The sequence below is a fragment of the Coptis chinensis genome, chromosome 5, assembly GCF_015680905.1.
Source record: "Coptis chinensis isolate HL-2020 chromosome 5, ASM1568090v1, whole genome shotgun sequence".
Lineage (NCBI taxonomy): Eukaryota > Viridiplantae > Streptophyta > Magnoliopsida > Ranunculales > Ranunculaceae > Coptis > Coptis chinensis.
In genome coordinates this window covers 96,018,868-96,039,312 of record NC_141460.1, presented here as the reverse complement: position 1 = coordinate 96,039,312, position 20,445 = coordinate 96,018,868, and the positions used below count along the sequence as shown (strand labels likewise).

At 35.3% G+C, this 20,445-nt stretch overlaps 3 protein-coding genes across 4 annotated transcripts; 2 read left to right on the top strand and 1 right to left on the bottom strand.

Annotated features, from left to right (window-relative positions):
• Nucleotides 1–1,184: 1,184 nt before the first annotated feature.
• LOC147500511 (uncharacterized) lies at nucleotides 1,185–6,291 on the top strand. Its single transcript, XM_086563650.1, is given in 12 exon segments — nucleotides 1,185–1,314; nucleotides 1,402–1,733; nucleotides 1,858–2,073; nucleotides 3,239–3,589; nucleotides 3,591–3,714; nucleotides 4,072–4,164; nucleotides 4,268–4,359; nucleotides 4,819–4,867; nucleotides 4,869–4,940; nucleotides 5,105–5,190; nucleotides 5,370–5,421; nucleotides 5,576–6,291. Coding segments are annotated over 12 exon segments (1,983 nt in total). The 5' UTR covers nucleotides 1,185–1,305; the 3' UTR covers nucleotides 6,083–6,291.
• Nucleotides 6,292–10,565: 4,274 nt separating this feature from the next.
• On the top strand, nucleotides 10,566–13,408 carry LOC147500510 (uncharacterized). Of its 2 annotated transcripts, XM_086562130.1 has the most exons (6): nucleotides 10,617–11,015; nucleotides 11,100–11,282; nucleotides 12,337–12,406; nucleotides 12,715–12,786; nucleotides 12,931–13,015; nucleotides 13,174–13,408. In XM_086562130.1, exons 1-5 carry the CDS (start codon nucleotides 10,713–10,715, stop codon nucleotides 12,981–12,983), a joined length of 681 nt encoding a protein of 226 aa, XP_086418256.1. In that variant the 5' UTR covers nucleotides 10,617–10,712; the 3' UTR covers nucleotides 12,984–13,015; nucleotides 13,174–13,408. The 2 variants fall into 2 exon arrangements, with proteins under 2 accessions (XP_086418255.1, XP_086418256.1); XM_086562129.1 differs by having other exon boundaries at nucleotides 10,566–11,015; nucleotides 12,931–13,408.
• An 841-nt stretch (nucleotides 13,409–14,249) lies between these two features.
• On the bottom strand, nucleotides 14,250–18,936 carry LOC147500509 (uncharacterized). The gene is given in 3 exon segments (XM_086562128.1): nucleotides 14,250–14,923; nucleotides 15,544–16,590; nucleotides 16,593–18,936. Coding segments are annotated over 3 exon segments (3,441 nt in total). The 5' UTR covers nucleotides 18,490–18,936; the 3' UTR covers nucleotides 14,250–14,426.
• Between the last annotated feature and the right edge of the window lie 1,509 nt (nucleotides 18,937–20,445).

Below are 20,445 nucleotides of genomic sequence, written 5' to 3'. Positions count from 1 at the left end.
ACCTGATTCTGAAATACAAGGACCTGGTTCATCAAAAAGACCGGATTGTGGAAGAGACAAATTAAAACAAAAAAAAAATATTTGACACGCAAAACAAATCTTCTCTCAAAAAATTAACGCGACAATTTCAACAAGCCAATGGAGACCATTGAGGTAGTGATTGATTGTGGGAAAAAATTCTATGAAAGTAAAACGTCTAATCCTTGAAGGGTTAAACTTGTAAAAAAAAAAAAAAAAAAAAAACGTGAGACATTGGCGTGAGAAAAGGAGATCATGAACACAAATACATCGACTATGACACCTCAAGGAAAATAATGGTACAAAAACGCAAAGACACAAATCTTGAAAGATCAAACTCTACGCAATGCACAAACTGCTTCAAGAAATTTGCACTTTGAAGAATACGGGAAAGAAAACGATTGATTAATTTGATTAAGTGTTTTAAATGCTTCGTACGTATTTGATGCATTTTTAATGTATTTCCTTTTAATTTGTTGTTTTTTTATTTTATTTCCAATGAATGTTTCATTTCAATAATTAATTAAGTTGTTGCAAATTAGAATAAATTTAATCTTAAAATTGAAATTAGAACAAATATTATAGAAATACAATTAAAGAACAAAAATATAAAAGGTAGGATAGAATGGTAATTGCACAAACTAATTTATTAAAAATACTTAAAATAGAGAATTCAATTCTAACCATCATTGTGAGTGGCGTGTGGAAATATGAATTGAAATTTTAACCGCCATAGTGATTGGCATGTAGAATTATTTTGAAATTCTAGATGCTATCAACAGATGCGGGTAGATTTATTTGGAATTTTTTGTTTGGCCGCCACTAGTTCTGGTGTGCAGAGTATAAGCTATATCGCTAAAAGTGGCTGGATACATAGAGAAATTTATATCGATAGCGTTTGCGGGTTAACGTTTTAACGTACTATTAGATTACATTTTACGCAAAATTTAGTGTTTTGCCACACCATTTGACTTAGCTTTACAAACAATCAAACAACAGGTGAATATTCCAGAGATATTATCCCATTGTCTGATATATTTCAACAATGTCGTCAACTATTTTGCAGTAAAAGGATTTTTTACTGAAATATTGTCAATTGTCAAATGTCAACTGAAAGTTTCCGATAGTTCACGGAATTTTGGAAAATCGGAATATAGAAAACGATTGCGGATTATTAGCGGTTCTAGTATTAGAGCGCGGTTCTAAAGCGGGAACGGTGAGTAGGGGTTTAAGGATGGGGTTTTGATATTTCAAACATTGGAGTCAAAGAAAATTCCTTTACCCACAATGAAGCTTGTAAGTCTGTTCATTGCTCTATCCTTTTCTTCTTATTAATATTTTGTTTACATTTTCAATAGCTCATTGATTATATTTTTTTTACAGACATTGTTGTGCAAAGGAGATGGTTATCACTTTCCACCATGTTACATGCTTGATTTATGTGGGTTTCACATATTACTTGAATGCCCACTTGACTTATCAGCTTTGAAAATATTCTCTCCAATTCCATCTCACTGTAATCAACTTCTAAATGTTGTTGAAACATCTTCTGATGAAAGAATGCGGAAGAAGCAAAAAACGGAACGACCTATTGAAGCCAAGGATTTGATATGTGCAGAGCCTTGGTACAAAATGGTTGCTAATTTACATTTGTGGGACTTGTCTTTTATTGACATTGTATTAATTTCTAGCCCAATGGGTATGCTTGGATTACCGTTTTAACACGACGGCCGAAGAATTTCTCTGCTAAGGTAAAAAATAAAATGGTGGGATCTATTTTGACTTGTTTGTATTGTGTTTGGTTCTATTGGATTTTGAATTGGTTGTAATGTTTGTCAGATTTATGCGACAGTTTAATTTTACTAGAATTGGGCAGCTCTTGATGGAAGATCTTGTTGCAATGCACTTGGAGTTCAAGCAATTTTTTGGCCCTGATGGAGCTGGATTCCCGAAATGGATGAGATTGGATGAGATTGAATTGCTTCATGACACACTAAAAGATATTCTAATGGGAGAGAACGGAGCTGTGCTGGGTGGTTGGCAACCTTTATATAGGTAACTCGTGCATGTCTTGCTTATTGAAACCATAGTTAGTGACTTGGTACTTTCAACTGTTCAAGAATCCCTGTCGATATTAGTATATCAACCGATTATATATTTGTCCACCACGTACTTTTCTATATAGTTCATATAAGCTCCAACATTTCTCAATGCTTGACAAGCTCTACTAGCACTAGTACATATTATTGGTTTAAAGAGGATAGTATCATGTAGCAATTTATATAAGTTGTCGCCAATGAAGAGTAACATGCAAATAATTATTACAGTTGGTTCAACACTACTGAAACTCTGATGTACTTTATTCCCATATAAAAAGTAGCTTATTCTTTTAACTCGCTTGCCAGAATCCTTAATATCTCCACGCCTTTCCTTTATCAGAGAGAGTGAGTTGTCTGTGTGTGTTAGGAACAGTTCCTACTTCCTACGGAATATAAGAGTAAAAACTATGTACATGAGGAAACATGATTGGGAGTGATGATGCTAGAAGGTTATTAAAGAAGAGTTTCACAAATCTCCAAGAATTAGTAGGTTTGAACTTTGAAGGAATTTTAGAATGTAAAGAAGCAAAAAGAGCAGTAATTGATGTACTTCAGCTCGTGTGAGCTTACATTGAAATAAACATAATGATATGTTAATTAAGTGTGATGGAGGCGGCACACGTATTTCTACTAGAGCATTGTATTAATCTCGAGTAGGAAATTCTTTTACTTGACATCGGATGAACGATGATAGACACGAGGGGTTATCTTGTCTCCTAATATATTTATTTGAAATTATTTTCTCCTTTAAATGGCAGTCATGAAATGGGTCCTATACATGAAAGGAACTTCTAATTTGTAGAACCTTGTCTGATGAATTAGGACCTGTGCCTTTAGTCACTGGCTCACTGCGGCCTCTCAAACTGCTGTAATGTCTGGTGAACATGTTTGTTATATGTGGATCCAGGGAGTCTTTTATATTTTTCTTTTTGTCTTTTGGAAGATCAGTTTGTTCATTGTTAGGTGTGATACCTCTGTCTTGACACAATTTTTTATGGGCGGTGACAAACTTTTCTTGGCATGTTTTTTCAGTTGTAGTGTCTCTCATTTCAATCTAAGCACTTTGTTGTTTCTCTTAAGATGGTACACTATTTAAGGATGTGATGAGTGATGTATATCAGTGCAGCAGATGTGAAGGACTGCATCCAGAAATTCAAGACTCTAAAATATGCTGAAGAAGCCTGCTATAATGACACATTCGTCATAAAAGCGTTCAGTTCCGGTCTGGAAATAGGTGCATCTAGTTGGACATTAAATGGTCCAAGAAGAAGCATAACCTACCTGCCGAGCTCCATTTTCGAATCTGCTCATGCAATGAGCTTTAATTACAATTCTCTCCGAGGGAATGATCTCATTATGTTCTCAGATTTATCCTCCTTGCAAGGTGGCATGGTTGGTACTGGTGATGATGTCAGTAAGACCTCACAGGATAACGAAACTATAGCCACAGTTAAGCTTGAAAAACTAAGAAAAAATTATTAGTAGTTGTGAGACTTTTCAAGAAAGGGAGAAGATTGCTTTTATATGTTCTTGTGTGATCGATTCACTTAAACAAGGAGGTTCCGGCCCTAATACCGCTTTGCTCAGTATTGGTATTGTACTTCAGCTGCTCGAAGAGATATCAGTGTATCTAGAATCTTCAAATCTGAGGTACACTATTTTTTTTTGTGTATCTTGATTCACATGTAAATTGCTTCATCTTGTTACTACTTTTATTAATTATAAATGTTTTCAAAAGAAATTTATATTATTTAAATTGGAATTTGGCTGTTGATTGAATATTTGGGCAGACATTTAAAAGTTCAACATACAATTAAAGATTTAAGTGGTTAGAAACACGTCACTTACTATCTGAGTTTTTTCCCTTTGGGGCTAAAAGAAAAGCTTGGATTCTCTCATGTTTCACAAGAAAACGTAATTATGCTGACTATACCCCCATACTTGTATTTTGTAGGTTCCCATATTTATGATCTCTACAGTGGCAGAAGAGTTACTAGCTTACACCAACATAGTGCCAGAATGGCTATGCAATCAACGCCAAGAAAATGTACTGTTTGAAGGGACACTACAATCGAAATTATTACGAGGTTCGTTTTAAAGTTTTACCTTTTGATGGAGAGGAATTATAAAGTTTGTCTTTGATTTTGCAGCTCTATTCTGGTGATGCGTTATTCTGCCATGTGGAGCTTATAAAAGCAAAGAAGCTTCATGTATTTCCTGCAATTCATTCGATCGATTTTCTGTGAGTTCCATTTCCTGGACTTTTGAAATTTTAAGTAGATAGTTATTTACTGATGCTGGAGTAGAACTTTTCTACACTGCTTAGTCTCCTCTTATATTAATCGACAATCCAAAAAAAAAATTATTGACTTTCATTTTTGGTCACTCTTCCTGCATTGCAATTCATTCTGTCAGAAACTTTATAATGGTAGTAATCTCCCTCACACTACCCTTATCAGTTAGGTGCTTACAGTTCACTCAACTATGTTTTTTATTTTCTGTCCACTTTTGCCAAAATCCGAGTATGTTTATTTCTTTTAAACTGGCATGTTTCAATAGTTTATTAAGCAATCTGTTGTGGATTGTATATCAACTGTAACGGCCATTATGAAACTCAGTTTATATTATGATAGTTATCTCTTCTGGGACATACTCTAAGTATCTAACCTCAAAATGTTGATGCATGTATGATTGTATGCAGAATGAGGTGGCAGGAACCTTGCATTGTGTTTGCTCCTCACTGGAGTCTGGCGGCTTGGTCCTGTTGTTCACTTGCTTCGACGATGGTGTGGTGGTGATCCCAATTCATTACTTGTTCTGGAGGTATGATATATCAGTCACCAATTCTCAATGTCGTGGCCCTGGTCTAATGAAGTTGTGTAGAAGCTTTTCCTTTTCCTTTTTAGATGTAGTTATATTCTTTATACACTATAAAATCCTATGACTTCAATTGTCAACACTGTTAAATTTTGATATGCAACTTGCAGCAAGAAGTTGATGCTGATCTAGCTTTACTGCCTTTCAAACCAGTGTTGCTAAAGGTTCTTCAATGTTCATTTCTTTCTGGAATTAAGTAAGATCTCATACTATCAATCAATCTAATTAAAATGGACGCATTCAGAGTTTTTGAGATATTTTGAAGTTGATACATTTGCTGATGTTGATCGGTTTAAACTTAAATTTATTGCTTTATGTGTTTTATTGTGGCTTGTGATGAGAAAAGCTGAACCAGGAAAAACCTTTTTTTTGCAGATTACAGAAAATTCAACCTTTGCTGGAGATCTTGCAGCCTAAGTGTGTTATGGTAATCATCTTTCTATCTATTGTGTATTTTTAACCATCTAGAGTCAATTATATGATATATTGATCCCTGATCCTCATCTGATTTTTTCAAGACCCATGTTTGTTTTCACCAGAAATATTCTGTTGATGCGTTTTCGTTTTTGTGCTTGAGACAGTTACCAGAGGTTCTAAGGTTAAAACTTCCTATTTCAGAATCAAGATCACACTCGGTTCTATACTACTACTCTGAGAATGAAACACAAAGCATACCAAGCTCTAGGAAAGATTTTGAAATTAGCTTGACAACTAATTTGGCTTTCCAACTTCGCCCAATAATGATGAAACAGGAAAGTATCGCTATTGCAAGATTGAAAGGAAAGCTGATTGTTGATCATGGAAATTTTGAGCTAGACATTGTGAAAGAGCCAGATAAGTCTTCAATGAGGCAAATGTCGCCGCAGTCAGGATCCCTTGATTTAAATATTCTACTTGCGGCATTACAGACTAAAGGCATCAATGGATCTTTACAACAAGAAGCTGATAAAGTAGGCATGATACAAGTTTATGAACCGGAGAAAGCTTTGATTGAGGTTCATGCGATGCATACTATTGTCAGTGCAGATGATGAGACCTTAGCTGCCCTACTTTTTGAAGTCGTCAGTAATGTTTTGAATGGCAACTAAACAAAGAATATGTTCTTTTTGTTTTCTGGTGTACAATACGAGATTTTTTCTATCTTTCTTAGTTGGATTCCATATTGTGAGTTAGATTATCTACCAATCAACTTCTGCAACTGCTTCTCTCCCCCAGTTGACTGTAATGTATTGAGGGTCTTTCGCTATTTTATATATTTGTAATCATTGCAATATCTCAAATTGTTTACGCCTATGGATAGGTACACTGGTAATTGAATAATCAATGTAACCCTATCAAATCTTAGATTCCAACAGTGATTCTTGTAATTGGGAAATAAGTACGTCTAAAAAGATCGTTTGACTTCCGGAGTTCCAGTTGTACACTTGAAACAAACGATCAGACCCACTTGATTCTACCAGATGAGCCAAAGGTTACTTCATAGAGAAATTTATGGCAGACTAGATGGCCACACCAATTCTTTAAAGCTAGCTACCCGCCCAAAAATCTTTAAAACCACAACAGTAACTATAAACATCCCCTGAGATTAGAAAAGCTCCACTAACCCATAACTAATTGTCTAGAAAAAATTTCAAACTATGACTCGCATCCCTTTTTAATTTTTTTAGCCAACTTTCACTACCGCACTTCCAAAATTATATTTTCACAACTATAGAGATAATATAATCAACAAAAAAAAAATAGTATGTAAAAAAACTAATAAATTACTTCTCTTTTTGTATATACAAAATTATCATTTATCATTTACTTTGAGTCCAAAACCATTAAAGATAGACAAATGTATCTTTAAATGTTTGATGGGTTAATGAGACTAAAACAAATAGCGAAAGACCAAAAACCCAGTTTGTATAATTCTAATCACTCATAACAAATTCGTAAGCTCTCCTTCATTTCTTTTACTCTCAATTCTTAAACAAGCGTTAGACCTCAAAAAAAAAAAAAAAAAAACATATTCATAAAAGATTTGTGGCGCAGCTTGTTGTACGTTTGTCCTAATTATTTGTAAAACTCATTATCATTATCAATAAAATTTTCACTTACAAAAAATAATAATAATAATAATTATTATTATTTACTTTCAATGTTAATCTTTTATAGTTTTCTTCACATGATAGTAGGGTTATATAGACTCATTTATTTCACTCTCAATTCTTAAACAAGCGTTAGACCTCAAAAAAAAAAAAAAAAATAAATACATATAGGATTTGCGACAAAAAACAAATTCATAAAGGATTTGTGGCGCAGCTTGTTGCACGTTTGTCCTAATTATTTATAAAACTCATTATCATTATTAATAAAATTTTCACTTACCAAAAAATAATAATAATAATAATAATTATTATTTACTTTCAATGTTAATCTTTTATAGTTTTCTCCACATGATAGTAGGGTTATATATAGACTCATTTATTTCACTCTCAATCTCAACCCAAAAAAAAAATAAATAAATAAAAAATCATAAAGGACTTCCGGCGCAGCTTGTTGCACGTTTGTCCTAATTATTTGTAAAACTCATTATCATTATCAATAAAATTTCCACTTACCAAAAAAAAATAATAATAATAATAATAATAATTGTTTACTTTCAATGTTAATATTTTATAGTTTTCTCCACATGATAGTAGGGTTATATAGACTAATTTATTTCACTCTCAATTCTTAAACAAGCGTCAGATCTCAACCCAAAAAACAAAAAACAAAAAACAAAAAACAAATTCATAAAGGACTTGCGACGCAGCTTGTTGCACGTTTGTCCTAATTAATTGTAAAGCTCATAGATGATAACAACATGTAACCCCAATAATGTAGGTAGACAGATGGAACGAGCACAGGGGGACTAATAAATCCTTTGACAAATCCTCTAGTGAAAAGGATAGGACAAGTGATTTAATCCCGAAATGGTGTTCTCCTATGGGATTTTGTTGCAGGATTTGCTGTAACTGGTCATATTGGGAAGGAATGTGTTGATTAGTGTCCAAGGATTGCAAGTGCTGTCTGAGTGTTGAAGGGTCTAATAGGGATTTTGTTGTTTCCTAGTTTTTCTTAACTTTGGACCTGAGGGGTCCTCTGTGACATTTAATAGTTTGCTAAACATTGCACATCAACTGTCAGGTTTATATTAGGTTTATTAATCATTATATGCGTTCCTAGACATATTAGCTACCTTATGATTACTAGGATTAATTGTTATGGGCGCTCATATACCTATTAAGGCTATTAGATACCTATCAACGCTTAAATTGCACAACTTGAAAGTTGCTTATTTATTAAATGAACAAGTTCAAATTAAGCCCGAGCTCAAGCAACAGAAAAATGTCGAGTTATTTAAAAAATGATGGTGCAACATGTTCACCATATAGATTAAATGTACACATTGCTAGTAGATTAACTAAACCCCAATTTTGAATGTGTCATATCTAATAGACACTATCTAGTTGTGTTTAAACAAATGATGTGATTTATTCCCTAAACTATGTCATTGATTTAGTATTATGCATACAAGATTTGTTTGATTTGTTTATAGTTAGTCTAACAACTTTCTCCAACATTCTTGTCAAGTATTTCAAATTTGAAAATTATTGTGAGCTAAGGTTGAGGGTTTCAAAATCCCTAAACTATGCAATTGACTTGAATATAGGAGGGTCTAAGGTTTAGTGTTTATCTACAAATTACTTATTTTTTTCCATCCTCATTTTAAGCACATAGAAAAATAAGAGACAAATATTTAAATACATAAAATTAGAATTGTTAGAATTATATCTTCACTAGGGAAAGGAAATTATGTTTTTAATAGGAGATGTATGTAATTATTGGTAAACACGTAATGTGATTTATTGGTATGACATATAATTTGAAAAAAAATCAGTGAGTATGTGAGTATTAGTAACCCTAAACCTAAACTCTAAATCTAAATGAACCTATGTTTTTTTTTTTTGATAATAACCTATGTAATATTTGGGAGAATGTTGCCATTTTATTGGAATTGATTTCTTTGTAATGGATAATTACATTAATTTAAAAGCAAAGAAAATTGGTAATCATGTGATGTGTCAAATATGTTTTTGGTAGCTAGATTTTATTGTTCGAGTGAAAGTTCATATTTTAGAACTAAAACAATTTTAATTTCATAAGTTTTAATTTCACAAGCAATTAATTTATTTTTTGATAATGATATCCTATTTTATATATTAAATAGTAACCAAAGAACAATCAAGTTCAGTAATAAGGGAAGTCAAGGCCCAAGAGAAGCTCTTTCTGAGAAGATAAAAGAAATTGGAGCTGTAAAAGATAAAATAGTTGAAAGGGTCAAGGAAAAAAAGCTTAGTGAAACTATTACTGGTAGTGTAACTGAAAATGCTAGTGGAAAGACTACAGAGGAGATAATCTGGAAAACCACTGATGTAGTAGCTGAAGCTGTGGTTGGGAAAGTGCCAAAAACAATTATAAAGGAGGGTTACAAAATTGTTAGGGATAGTGTGAATGAAAAATGACTATGAGGGCGGTCGAGTTGCATTACGTTATGCTTCTTTGATTATTTCTGCTTATCCCAATTATTGACGGGTGTATCAGTGTGTGTATATTTTTGTTTGTACTTATTTTTTTAAGAAATGCTAATAAGTTTGTAAGCTTGTTGGCATTTGATTTTTTTCCCCGCTTAACATTCACATAAGTAATTCACTAAAGAGTTGATGAGTACATTCACAGCCATAGTACAAAATATCCCGATATATCACGATATTTGGAGATATCTATCTATATTTCAAAAATATTTAAATATCACGATATGTTTAGAGATATATACATCAAATATGTTATATTTCTATTTACATATTTATGATATTTAATGATATTTTATATATTTTGGCGATATTTTGTATATATAACAATTTTATTTAATATTTACCATTATATTTCAAATAAATATAAATAATGTATCATGATATATCAAGAAATATCCACGATATTTGTCGATATTTTGGATATATCCACGATATTTGCATGTGGAACAATGTCAAAATATCTCTAAAGTATATCCAAATATCCAAAAATTGAATATCGATAAATACCCATATCCTGATATTTTGTACTATGTTCACAGCTATATCTTAATTTCCATTTATCCAAAGTTTTATTCAATTTGACTTTTATCGGCACAAAGGAAATCCATCACATTGCAATCACATTGTTTAAAATAATACTAATGACTAAATCAGCATAAAACTAATATTGTACGAAATAGAGAGCTTGATAGGAATTGCTATGGAGGAAGAGATTGAAGTTATTTTTCATACCGAGTTTTCACCATTATCGCTACTAAATATTATACTTTGCTGTCGAAATCCAAATATATGACATGCATTTCTCTAATACATCTGTATTCTCAACAATTTAGCATCCTATTTATACTTTTTATACTTGGGAAAAAAATCTGAAAAGACCACTAAAAAGAGCCTATTACGTTATTTACGTGAATAATCCAAACCATATCCATTATGGGATCTATCTATCAGCGTCTAGTGGGTCTACCACTCTACCCACCTTATTTGCACTGTCCCCCGGGGTTGCATCAATGCAACTCCTTAAATTATTATTCAGTTGGCCCAAGTGAAGCTTAAAAGTGAGCGAGGAAGAAGAAGAAAGAAGAAGAAGAAAAGAAACATGGCCTGCAATTCCATTCAATCATTACGCTGTCCAAACCCACGCCAAATTCCCACCACTAGAAACACCACTTTCAACTCTTCCTTCCTCAAATCTAAAAACAGAACCACCATCTCATTTAACAACAACAACAAAGGGTGTTCTTCATTTCTTTGTTATTCAACTGAAGGAGGAGTTGGAGTTGAAGAAACAAACAATGAACCAGAAGAAGAGATCATATCAGGAGAATGGCCAGAGAACTTTTCATTACTTAACTATGATGACTTAAGAGCTTATTTTGAACCTGAAATCTTCAAAAACAAGGTGATATAGCTATGCCCCATCTGTTGTTTTGTTGTATTTGAGTTAAAGTTTTGATTTTTATTGTAAATTTTTTGTTAAGTTTAGATGGAACCTTCTACTTTGTTGGGGGAAATGATGTCAACTACTATTAGGACAGCAACTGTTGAACAAACTCTTGAAGAGATTGATCATCATTTTGAGATTGTTTCTGGACTTCCTGTTATTGATGATGATTTTGTATGCATTGGCGTTGTTTCTAAGAAAGATATGAGAAGCGCTACAAATGGGGTGAGTTTTTTTTTAACTTATTTATTAAGTTTAGATTCTAGTTGTAAACTGCAATTTTGAAGGGAATTCAGTGGATATGTTTGTTATATACTTATATATTATATTAAACACGTTTGATCTGTGAAAGTTTGTACTGTTAATATCATGTGTTAACAATTGCGGTATATTCGAACATGTAGGCTACATTTGGCATTGGTCAAGTACAATCTACATTGCTGGTTTATGTGTTCGTAGTTGTGTACATCTGAAGTTCTATAAAATATATGGAACTTGAGTTTTGCATAGAGTGAGCATTTTTCAATTTTAAGATCAAGAACAACTTAGAGATAGGATAGACTGCTCTTCATATCTGCTAACAGCACCTACCATATATGCCTAGGGACTCAAATATATTGCCAATGGAAAGTGCTTAATAAGTGAATGGTTGTCGCAAGTTGCATCTTAGGACTTAGCAGAGATAGCTTACTTAACCAACATTTAAAACATTCTGTTTTGATTAGTACTGAATTTGACTCGTGACTTTACAGAATAAGAGACTTAAGAACCTAAATCAATGCTGTTACAGTTCTGCGAGGAGCGTGTAATCAGCACATAATACTTAAAATGTCTCCAGACATCCTAGTTGTATTTCCAAACTTCCATCCTCCAATTGTAACAGCTTTACTTCAAGCTTCAGCTGGCATTATGAATGAGAAAGGGGATGAAGTCCCCAGTATATTTTAAGTTGGCTGTCAGAGAGCCACTAGGTACTTTAAATCCATTCACTGTTTGGATTAAAATGTATAAAAAGGAACCGGCAAAATAAACTCCAGATTTCTGACCTCATTCTCAGTCCCTAGAGTCGGTACATTTGGTAGTGATCAGCACTTAATCAATTTCCTTACTGAATTTTAATTCCTTTTGTCATCCTTCCATATAAGTTACCCCTGAACATTATACCAGTGAATTTGAGGATGTAAAAACAATTTTTGTTTGTTCATGTTCTTTGCAAGTTGATTCTACATTATCTTTCTTTAAATTCTTTCGTTTAACAGTTGATACGGGATAAATGCAGTTAAAGGCAAAGGTGGGCGAAGTTATGTCATCTCCTGCCATTACACTGTTTCCGAATAAAACAGTCCTAGGTAATGATCAATTATGGGGTTGTATTTGTATAGGACAGAATTAGTCGATCCTGGGTCTCTGACTTTTAATATGGTCTTTTTTTGAGAATTTTGACAAGAAACATTTCCTTTGTGGTATGAAGTCAGTTTATCCCTATAAAACTTGTCTCAAGGACTGTAAAAAGAGTCGGCGGTCTTTGGATCACCACTCTATATAGACATTACAGAAACATGGACATCTTCACAGCTTCTTTTGTCATAAATATGTTTCATGTAAGACTGGTTAGTGCAAGATTGAAGATGGCATTTTTTTCCTCGTATTACTGCAGATGCAGCAGTATTGATGCTGAAGGAAAAGTTCCACAGGATCCCAATTGTGAATGAAGGTGGTCAGGTTGTAGGTGAGTCTATGGTTAATGGTACACATGCTTCTGTTAATATTTTCAATTTTACGATAACAAGATGCTTCCCCAATGGCATCTAATCCATTGCAGGTCTAGTTAAATCCATGTGAATTAATTCTTCTCGTGTGAATGTTGCTACAGGCATGGTGACGCGCACTGATATTTTCAAAGCATTGGAAGGCCTTCCTACTTAATCGCTGTCATCCGAATGTTCCTTGTTCTAGAGGTGTACTTCTATCATAACCTTGTAAATTGAATGTGTATATGTCGAGGCTGAGGGTTTGTGAGGTTCGTTCTTAATAAAGTAGCATATGGTGAGATTCAATCATTCAGGATCAAAGCGGTTATCATTAACCTTTCAAAGCTCTTGTTTTTTGTTGCAAGACTGTTGCTGCTGTCTTAATTGTGCAATGAACAAAGCGAAGGCTTTTGAGCTGGTTGCAGCCTGAAACAGATTGGTCACTCCATTTTATGTATGTAGCTCTGTCTGCTTGGTTGAAGAATGTGAGCTTATTTGTGCTTTCTTGTGTATTAAATAAGTTTTACATCTGTAGTTCTTTGGCAAACTAAAATTTTCTTAAAGAGATCAGAATTAAGATGCTGAAGGGACTTTAGCTTCTGGACGGCCTAAAGACATACGAGTCACAAAATTAGCTATCCATTTACCAACAACAAAATAGCAATAGACTGTAATATATAAAAACATGTGCAAAACAGCCCTCCTGAAACTATATTAGCTACAACCATGGAAGTTAAATCTCCTAGACGTCGGATTGCCCACTCATTTGTCGTTAACCAGTTCCTGTAGCGTCTTTCTGAGTGCAAATGCCAAGTAAAGTGGTTCTCTGAACGCCATAAAATTTGAAAAAGTTTGTATCTTCAAACTGAGAGGTAAAAGGTTGAAACCAGAAATTCTGATTATGAATATGACATGCCATGTTCAGTTATACGTATCATCTAATGGAGTAATGGCAGAATTGGTATACTGCCTTCTATAGTTCTATTGGATATTTTTTTTCCGATAATGTTCTATTGGATTGATGTTGCCTGCATTTTATAAGAATTGGACGATTGGAGTTTCCCAAATGAGCGTGCCATTTGTATTTCGTATGGATCTATACCGTTATTCTACATCTGCATTGAACTCACGTTTAGAAAACAGACAAAATTACAACGACGTTGCTGTAGCAGCTCTCTAATTATTCATCGAGGCATAGTGGTGGAAATCTTCTTCACAATAGTCTTGTAATCTTATCCCATCCGACTAAAGATTGTACACTTTGTCTGGCAAGTCCACAATCATAACCACAACGTAGATCTTTAAGATGGGGCCCAGGGCCCACAATAATGCATGAATCCATCAGCTGAATAGCTTATGATGTAAGTTTTGAGCGCAAGCATCTTTTTGGTAGGGATCCTTGCTCACTTGAACCGTTCGAACTGAAATGAAGTATGAGATATCAACAAACAAACATATATTCCAAACTACAACCTGAAACGGTTGGCTTCAGTTTTTTGTTGTTACTTGTGTTAAATGAATATCAACTTTTTCTTCTTTACAGCAAACATGGAAGTTCTGAAACGGAAGACTTGATGAGGAGACAAACTTTTTTAAATGAGTGTAAGTACCTAATTAATTATTTGAAAGCCATACTTCCATTAGAGGAAGAAGAGTGCAAGAGTGAAGAAGCCGAGAAGCTTGTGTTATTGCTTTGTAGGTAGGACTTAGACTTGGGAAGTGATGTTGCTGGACCACATTCCTGTTGGCACTTGGTCGCTGGGGATCCCTTGAGGAGTGCATCAACCTTGGCATACTCCTCTCTTTCATGTCTAATTTCTTTGAGCATTGCCGCAACATCCTTCATGGTAGGCCTATCGTCGGGTGAGGGGTTAACACAGAGTAGAGCCACACCTAGTGCCTGCATCATCTCTTCCACCTCAGATTCGGATCTAGTTCGTAAACTGGGGTCGAGGACCTCAATTCCACCCCTCCTCTGTCTCACCCAATCTACCACATGATGCCCATCGGGTATTGTTGGATCAATTGGTTGCTTTCCCGTTAATACTTCTAATACGACAACACCATAGCTATAAACGTCACTCTTTTCTGTGATCTTCATCATGTAACCATACTCTGCAATCAAGACGAGAGCTTGTCAATGAAATAAACGAATGCTGGCTTTCTCAATCCATATATAGGCAATAAGCATTAATAGTTTAAAATTACTACATGACATATTTTCATCCCGAGTAATCCTCTCCACACCACTAGGTTGTACTCAGAATTGAACTTATTCATCTCGACCATAGAAGAATTGTGAGATTGTCGATGCAATGGACTTTATCTCTATATATCCTGAACAAACAATAGTGGGATGGCCAGTTGAAAATTTTATGTGGTGTTGTCAGAGATATACGATTTGTCTGGCTTGATTACGTGAGTACTCTCATTGATTTTCAAAGCTAGCATTATTTTTCCTTAATGAAATCACCCAAGAGGTGGGGATTTGGCAGGACCCCAACCAGTTTATTAGAAACAAACTGATATATAATAGATTACAAAAGAGGGGAGGGGGGACCGGGGGACTGGGGGTCATTACATATACCTACAAGAAAACATTTTGAATCCCTGACCCAGTGAAATAATTATGGGTTGACACTCTGTACTTCAAAAATTATTCAACTTAGTAATCATGTTGTGTTTTCTGAATATTGAAAAATGTAGGATGATGTAAGAGTGAATTGAAGACCTACCTGGGGCAATATATCCGTAAGACCCTGCAACAGTGTTGGAGGAACGAGCAAAATCTCCATCATCAACAAGCTTAGCTAGTCCAAAATCAGCAATGTAAGGCTCGAACTCAAGACCAATAAGAATGTTGTTGGCCTTGATGTCTCTATGAACAATGGGAGGGACACAGTCATGGTGAAGATAGGCCAGACCTTGAGCTGCTCCCAGCACAATTTGATACCTCAAGTCCCACTCCAAGCAGCTACCACTCCTCTCATGTAGAAGGCTACCTAAACTCCCATTGGGCATGTAATCATACATGAGCAGTTTTGTGCTTCGATTCCAACAGCAACCCAAGAACCTAACGATATTTTTGTGACGAATGGTACCAAGGGTTTTCACCTCAGCTGAGAAGGAATCTCGAAATCCGCCACCACCGCCCTTGTCATCATCATTGTTATTTGCACTGGCCACTGTGGTTGGCCACAGCTTCTTTACGGCTATCACTTCCCCGTTGTCCATGTCCGCCTTATAGACAACGCCTGAACACCCTTTACCAATCACATTACCATCCACTAAACACGTTAAGACTTGGTCGACTGAGAAATTTAGCTTCTGGAATGGAGTGAACTGCCATGGCCAAGAATCCCTTCCTCCAATTTCCGAATCATCATCATGCCTAATGACTTTCCTTGTTCGTATTACTGCCATAATTCCAAAAACAACCATCGCCACGGTCATTGTGATCAACAATGCAAGTGCTAGCTTTAGTCTCCGTGACTTTGTAGTGTTCCTGTTATTGCTTGATGATTCCCCTGCAACCCCATTCAAGAAGCACGAATTTTGGCCACGCGAACACAACCCTTGATTGCCTTCTACCTCTATTCCTGATAATTGATGGAATAGTTTGCTATCTGGAAGATAACCTGTGAAATTGTTATAGGAAATATTCAAAGAAACCAGATTCTCTAGTGCAGAAAGCGGATTAAGTGCTCCTTCAAGCTTGTTATGTGAGATGTCTAGGACAGACAGCTTATTGAGGGAAGATATCTGAGCTGGGATCGGTCCAAAAGTGCATTGCCACTCAAGTTGAGAGCAATGTCGAGAGATTCTATCCGACACAATTCAATCGGAATGCCTCCTGACAATGAGTTGCTACTCAGATCAAGCAACTGAAGGCTTGAACACAGTCCGAGTGACGAGGGAATTGATCCCGAAAAGGAATTCCCTTTTAGTATTAGCTTATTCAAGGACACAAGGCGCCCAAAGCTTGCAGGAATAAGACCTACAAATTGATTGAATGAAAGATCCAAGACCTGTAATGCAGTGAGAGAAGAGAGTGATGCAGGCAGTGAGCCTCGAAGCGTGTTGTTGCTAAAATTCATCATCTGCAGTTCTACACAATTTCCTATCTCGTCCGGCACCACACCTACAAGGCGATTTTCTGATACGTCAAGGAAATTAAGGCGTTTGAGACCTCCAATTTCCCTTGGGATCTCTCCACTGATCCTATTATCTCCAAGTCGCAGTCGAACAAGCGAACTGCAGTTCCCAACTTCAGGTGGGATCAATCCTGAGATATCATTCGAAATCAAAAGCAACTTTGTAAGGTTCCGAAGCTTAAAAAGACCAGGAGGTATGCTTCCTGTGAGAGAATTGTGAGACAAGTCTAGAGCTTGCAAATTACTGCAACTCGCTAAACTCGCAGGAATGCTGCCTTCAAGCTGGTTTTGCCAGGCCAAAAAGATTTGAAGTTTCTTCAACATCCCAAGCTCAACTGGGATCAAACCTGATATCTGATTGGTATCAAGCTGCAACTGTAATAAATTTGAAGCATTGGAAATAACATTTGGTATTGATCCAGAGATGTTATTGTTACTAAGCATAAGCTCTTCAAGCTGCAAAAGTCTTCCAAAAGACAAAGGTATACTCCCAGAAAGAGAATTCAAGGAAATATCCATCATTGTTAAACTTCGACAATCACCTATCTCTTCAGGTATAGCACCAACAAGATCATTCTGCCAAAGCAACATTTTCTCAAGGTTTCTAAGCTTACCTAGCTCCGGCGGAATCGCACCAGAGAGACCATTTTCATATAAATACAGATTGACAAGATTTGAACAATTCCCTAATTCAGGAGGAATCTCACCAGTAAGCATTGCAGTGTAAATAGAAAGTGTCTCGAGATTACGAAGTTTACCCAATGATGCAGGTATTGAGCCGGATACTTGAGTATCTGCTAGACCTAAGACTGTAAGATTTCCGCATTCTCCGAGCTCACTTGGAATCTTCCCCACTATCCCATTATTACCTCCAGCGCGAAGAACTTCAAGAGATGAAAGTTTGCCTAGTTCTGAAGGAAGATTTCCAGCTAGACGATTATCGAAGAGCACTAAATTCTTCAAGCTACTGCAATCACCAAGCTCAACTGGGATTTTACCAGTAAGCTGGTTAGAGCTGAGAATCAAGTCTTGCAGATTTCCAAGCTTTCCGATACTCGAAGGAATGCTACCAACAAGACTATTGGAGCTAAGGTCGATAACAGAAAGTGCGACGATGTCACCAATCTCAGTAGGGATAGTACCAGTAAGATTAGCATCAGAAATGACTAGTTTCTCAATGGACTTCAGTGAAGAAAGATTTGAAGGAATTGGAAGAGCAAGAGGAACTGATACAATGTTTATTTCTGTAACAAAACCTTGAGGAGAACAAGCAATAGAAGTCCAATTACAAGGAGAAGTGTCTAAGCGGTTCCAATTTAAGAAATTTGAATGAGTAGTAGGTGTAGATGATGATGGATATAGCCAAGAGTGTAATATGGATACTTCATGATTCACAGAAGCACCCTGAACTAGTCGAATTCGCGTTAGAGTGAAAAGAAGGAAGATAAAGATCAAGTAATGAAGGTGGTGGTGGTGTTTGTGGATTAAGAGTTTCTTGGTGTTGTACCTCGACCTTGGAATAGTCATTTTCCTCAAATCCCAATCCCCACTTCTCGAGTTTGCATTGGGTCTCCTCCCCTTATTTCTCTCTTCCTTTTTTGTTCTTGAACTTCACTACTTCTACTCCTTACACACTATACTTAAGTCTTACTTAATTTCCAAGCAAAAACACAAGAAGAGAAACAACTCAACAGGTGACTGAAGAAGAAATAGTTAAAAAAACAACACAAGAACAGAACAAAACAATAAGAAAACTGATAACTCCACCACCTTCCCCACCTCGTTTGCACACTTTGTTTGATTTGTTTATTGGTTTAAATTTGTTTGGTTTTTAATTATAGGAGTGGTGTGTTAGATCGCGTCACGCGGGTAGCCAGAGACACCATGTGTGCATGCATTGTTTTCCTCAATATCTGTGTGTGCTTCTGTTACTTTGTTAAATGTAGTAATGATCTGAAATCAATAACTATACTTTCTTAATGTTTTGGAGTATAGTCTGTCTTTTGACATTAACTCCAGTTTGAGATTTTGGTAAAATAGTCATGAGAGACTAGATGTTCAAGTAATACGCCTTGTATACGATTGTTAGGAGTACAATAGATGGAGCCCTTAGGAGTTGGGAGGTCTAGAACATAATCAAGTGTGAACGTTCAAAGATAATTTTCATTCAAAAACGAGGCCACATATCAATATGAGTGGGTTCAAATATGTCTGCCTGGCATAGTATAGCTGATACTTGGTACTATCCTCAAACAAAGGAGTGATGGGAGTGAGTATCGTGTATTGATTCCAAGAAAACCCACTTTTTATTGGTTTCATAACACTAATCTTTCTACTTATGGTTACATAGTCATTGGATTCCAACAACTTTTTCGTTTCCAGGATGAGAACCCCTCTAATGATCAAGTTTAAAGAACTCCCAAAGAGCTGGAAATTCATCCAGGAATCTAAACATTTGTTCACAAAAAGGTTAAATCAATCATTAAGCTCAGTAATTTCTAAGAAATGTGCCTCAGTAACGTGCAAAGGAGACTCGGTGATGGATGGCAATTAAATTGTTGGAGTACAGAATCTCCATCTTTTTCCTTATTTTATTTGTAGCTCTGCTTCTGCTGCAGCACCCCATCACCAGCACCACTGCTGTGGTTAATATAGAAAATAATTTAACTGTAAAGTCTGTGCACTTATTTATGGGCTTATTTTTCTGTTTATTAGTGAGTGAGGCTGACTTCAGTATAACACTTTCATATACACATCAATTGTATTTTACTTAAACCCTTGTTTTAGGGGATTATGGACCAGTAACACCATTCTGGTTTGGCTTTATGAATATTCTAGCACATAATCTTTAGTGCTTGTCTTGGATAGGATTATGGCTATTATAATCAACGTTGCCAATTGAAAATTTCCTGGAGATCTTCACAAATATGTTTATGTGTGGTTAGGTGGGTGTTAAAGAAAAAAAATTGTAAAGAATATTACGGTCGACACTGGAAAATAAAATAGAAAAAAGATTAAAAATATAAATTAAAATTTTTTTAAAAAAAAAAAAAGGTCACAGACTTGGATGATTCTGCTTGTAAGATTACAGTTGACTTAGAGATTTTAAGTCTCATAATATTTGGTCAAATCTACTCAAATTTGAATTTAAATATTTTTGGATCGAACAATGTTCAATGATTTAGATCGCAGTATGAGCTTAATTCACTCAAGATTCCCAACTGAATTTGATGAAGAACCTCATATTTCTTTTTTTCCATTTTGTTATAAAATATAAATATACAACAAATTTCCCTATTCATTTTTCCTAGTGTGTATTATTATACTCCAAACCAATGTGAAATGAAAGAAAAACATTAGATACATTGTATTAGCAGCATCTGGTTCGAACAGAAAATTGGGAAATAACAATCAGAATAAAGTTGAATGCAACGGTTTCAGAAACTAAAATCCGGTATTGGACGTATCACGTATGTGGAATAA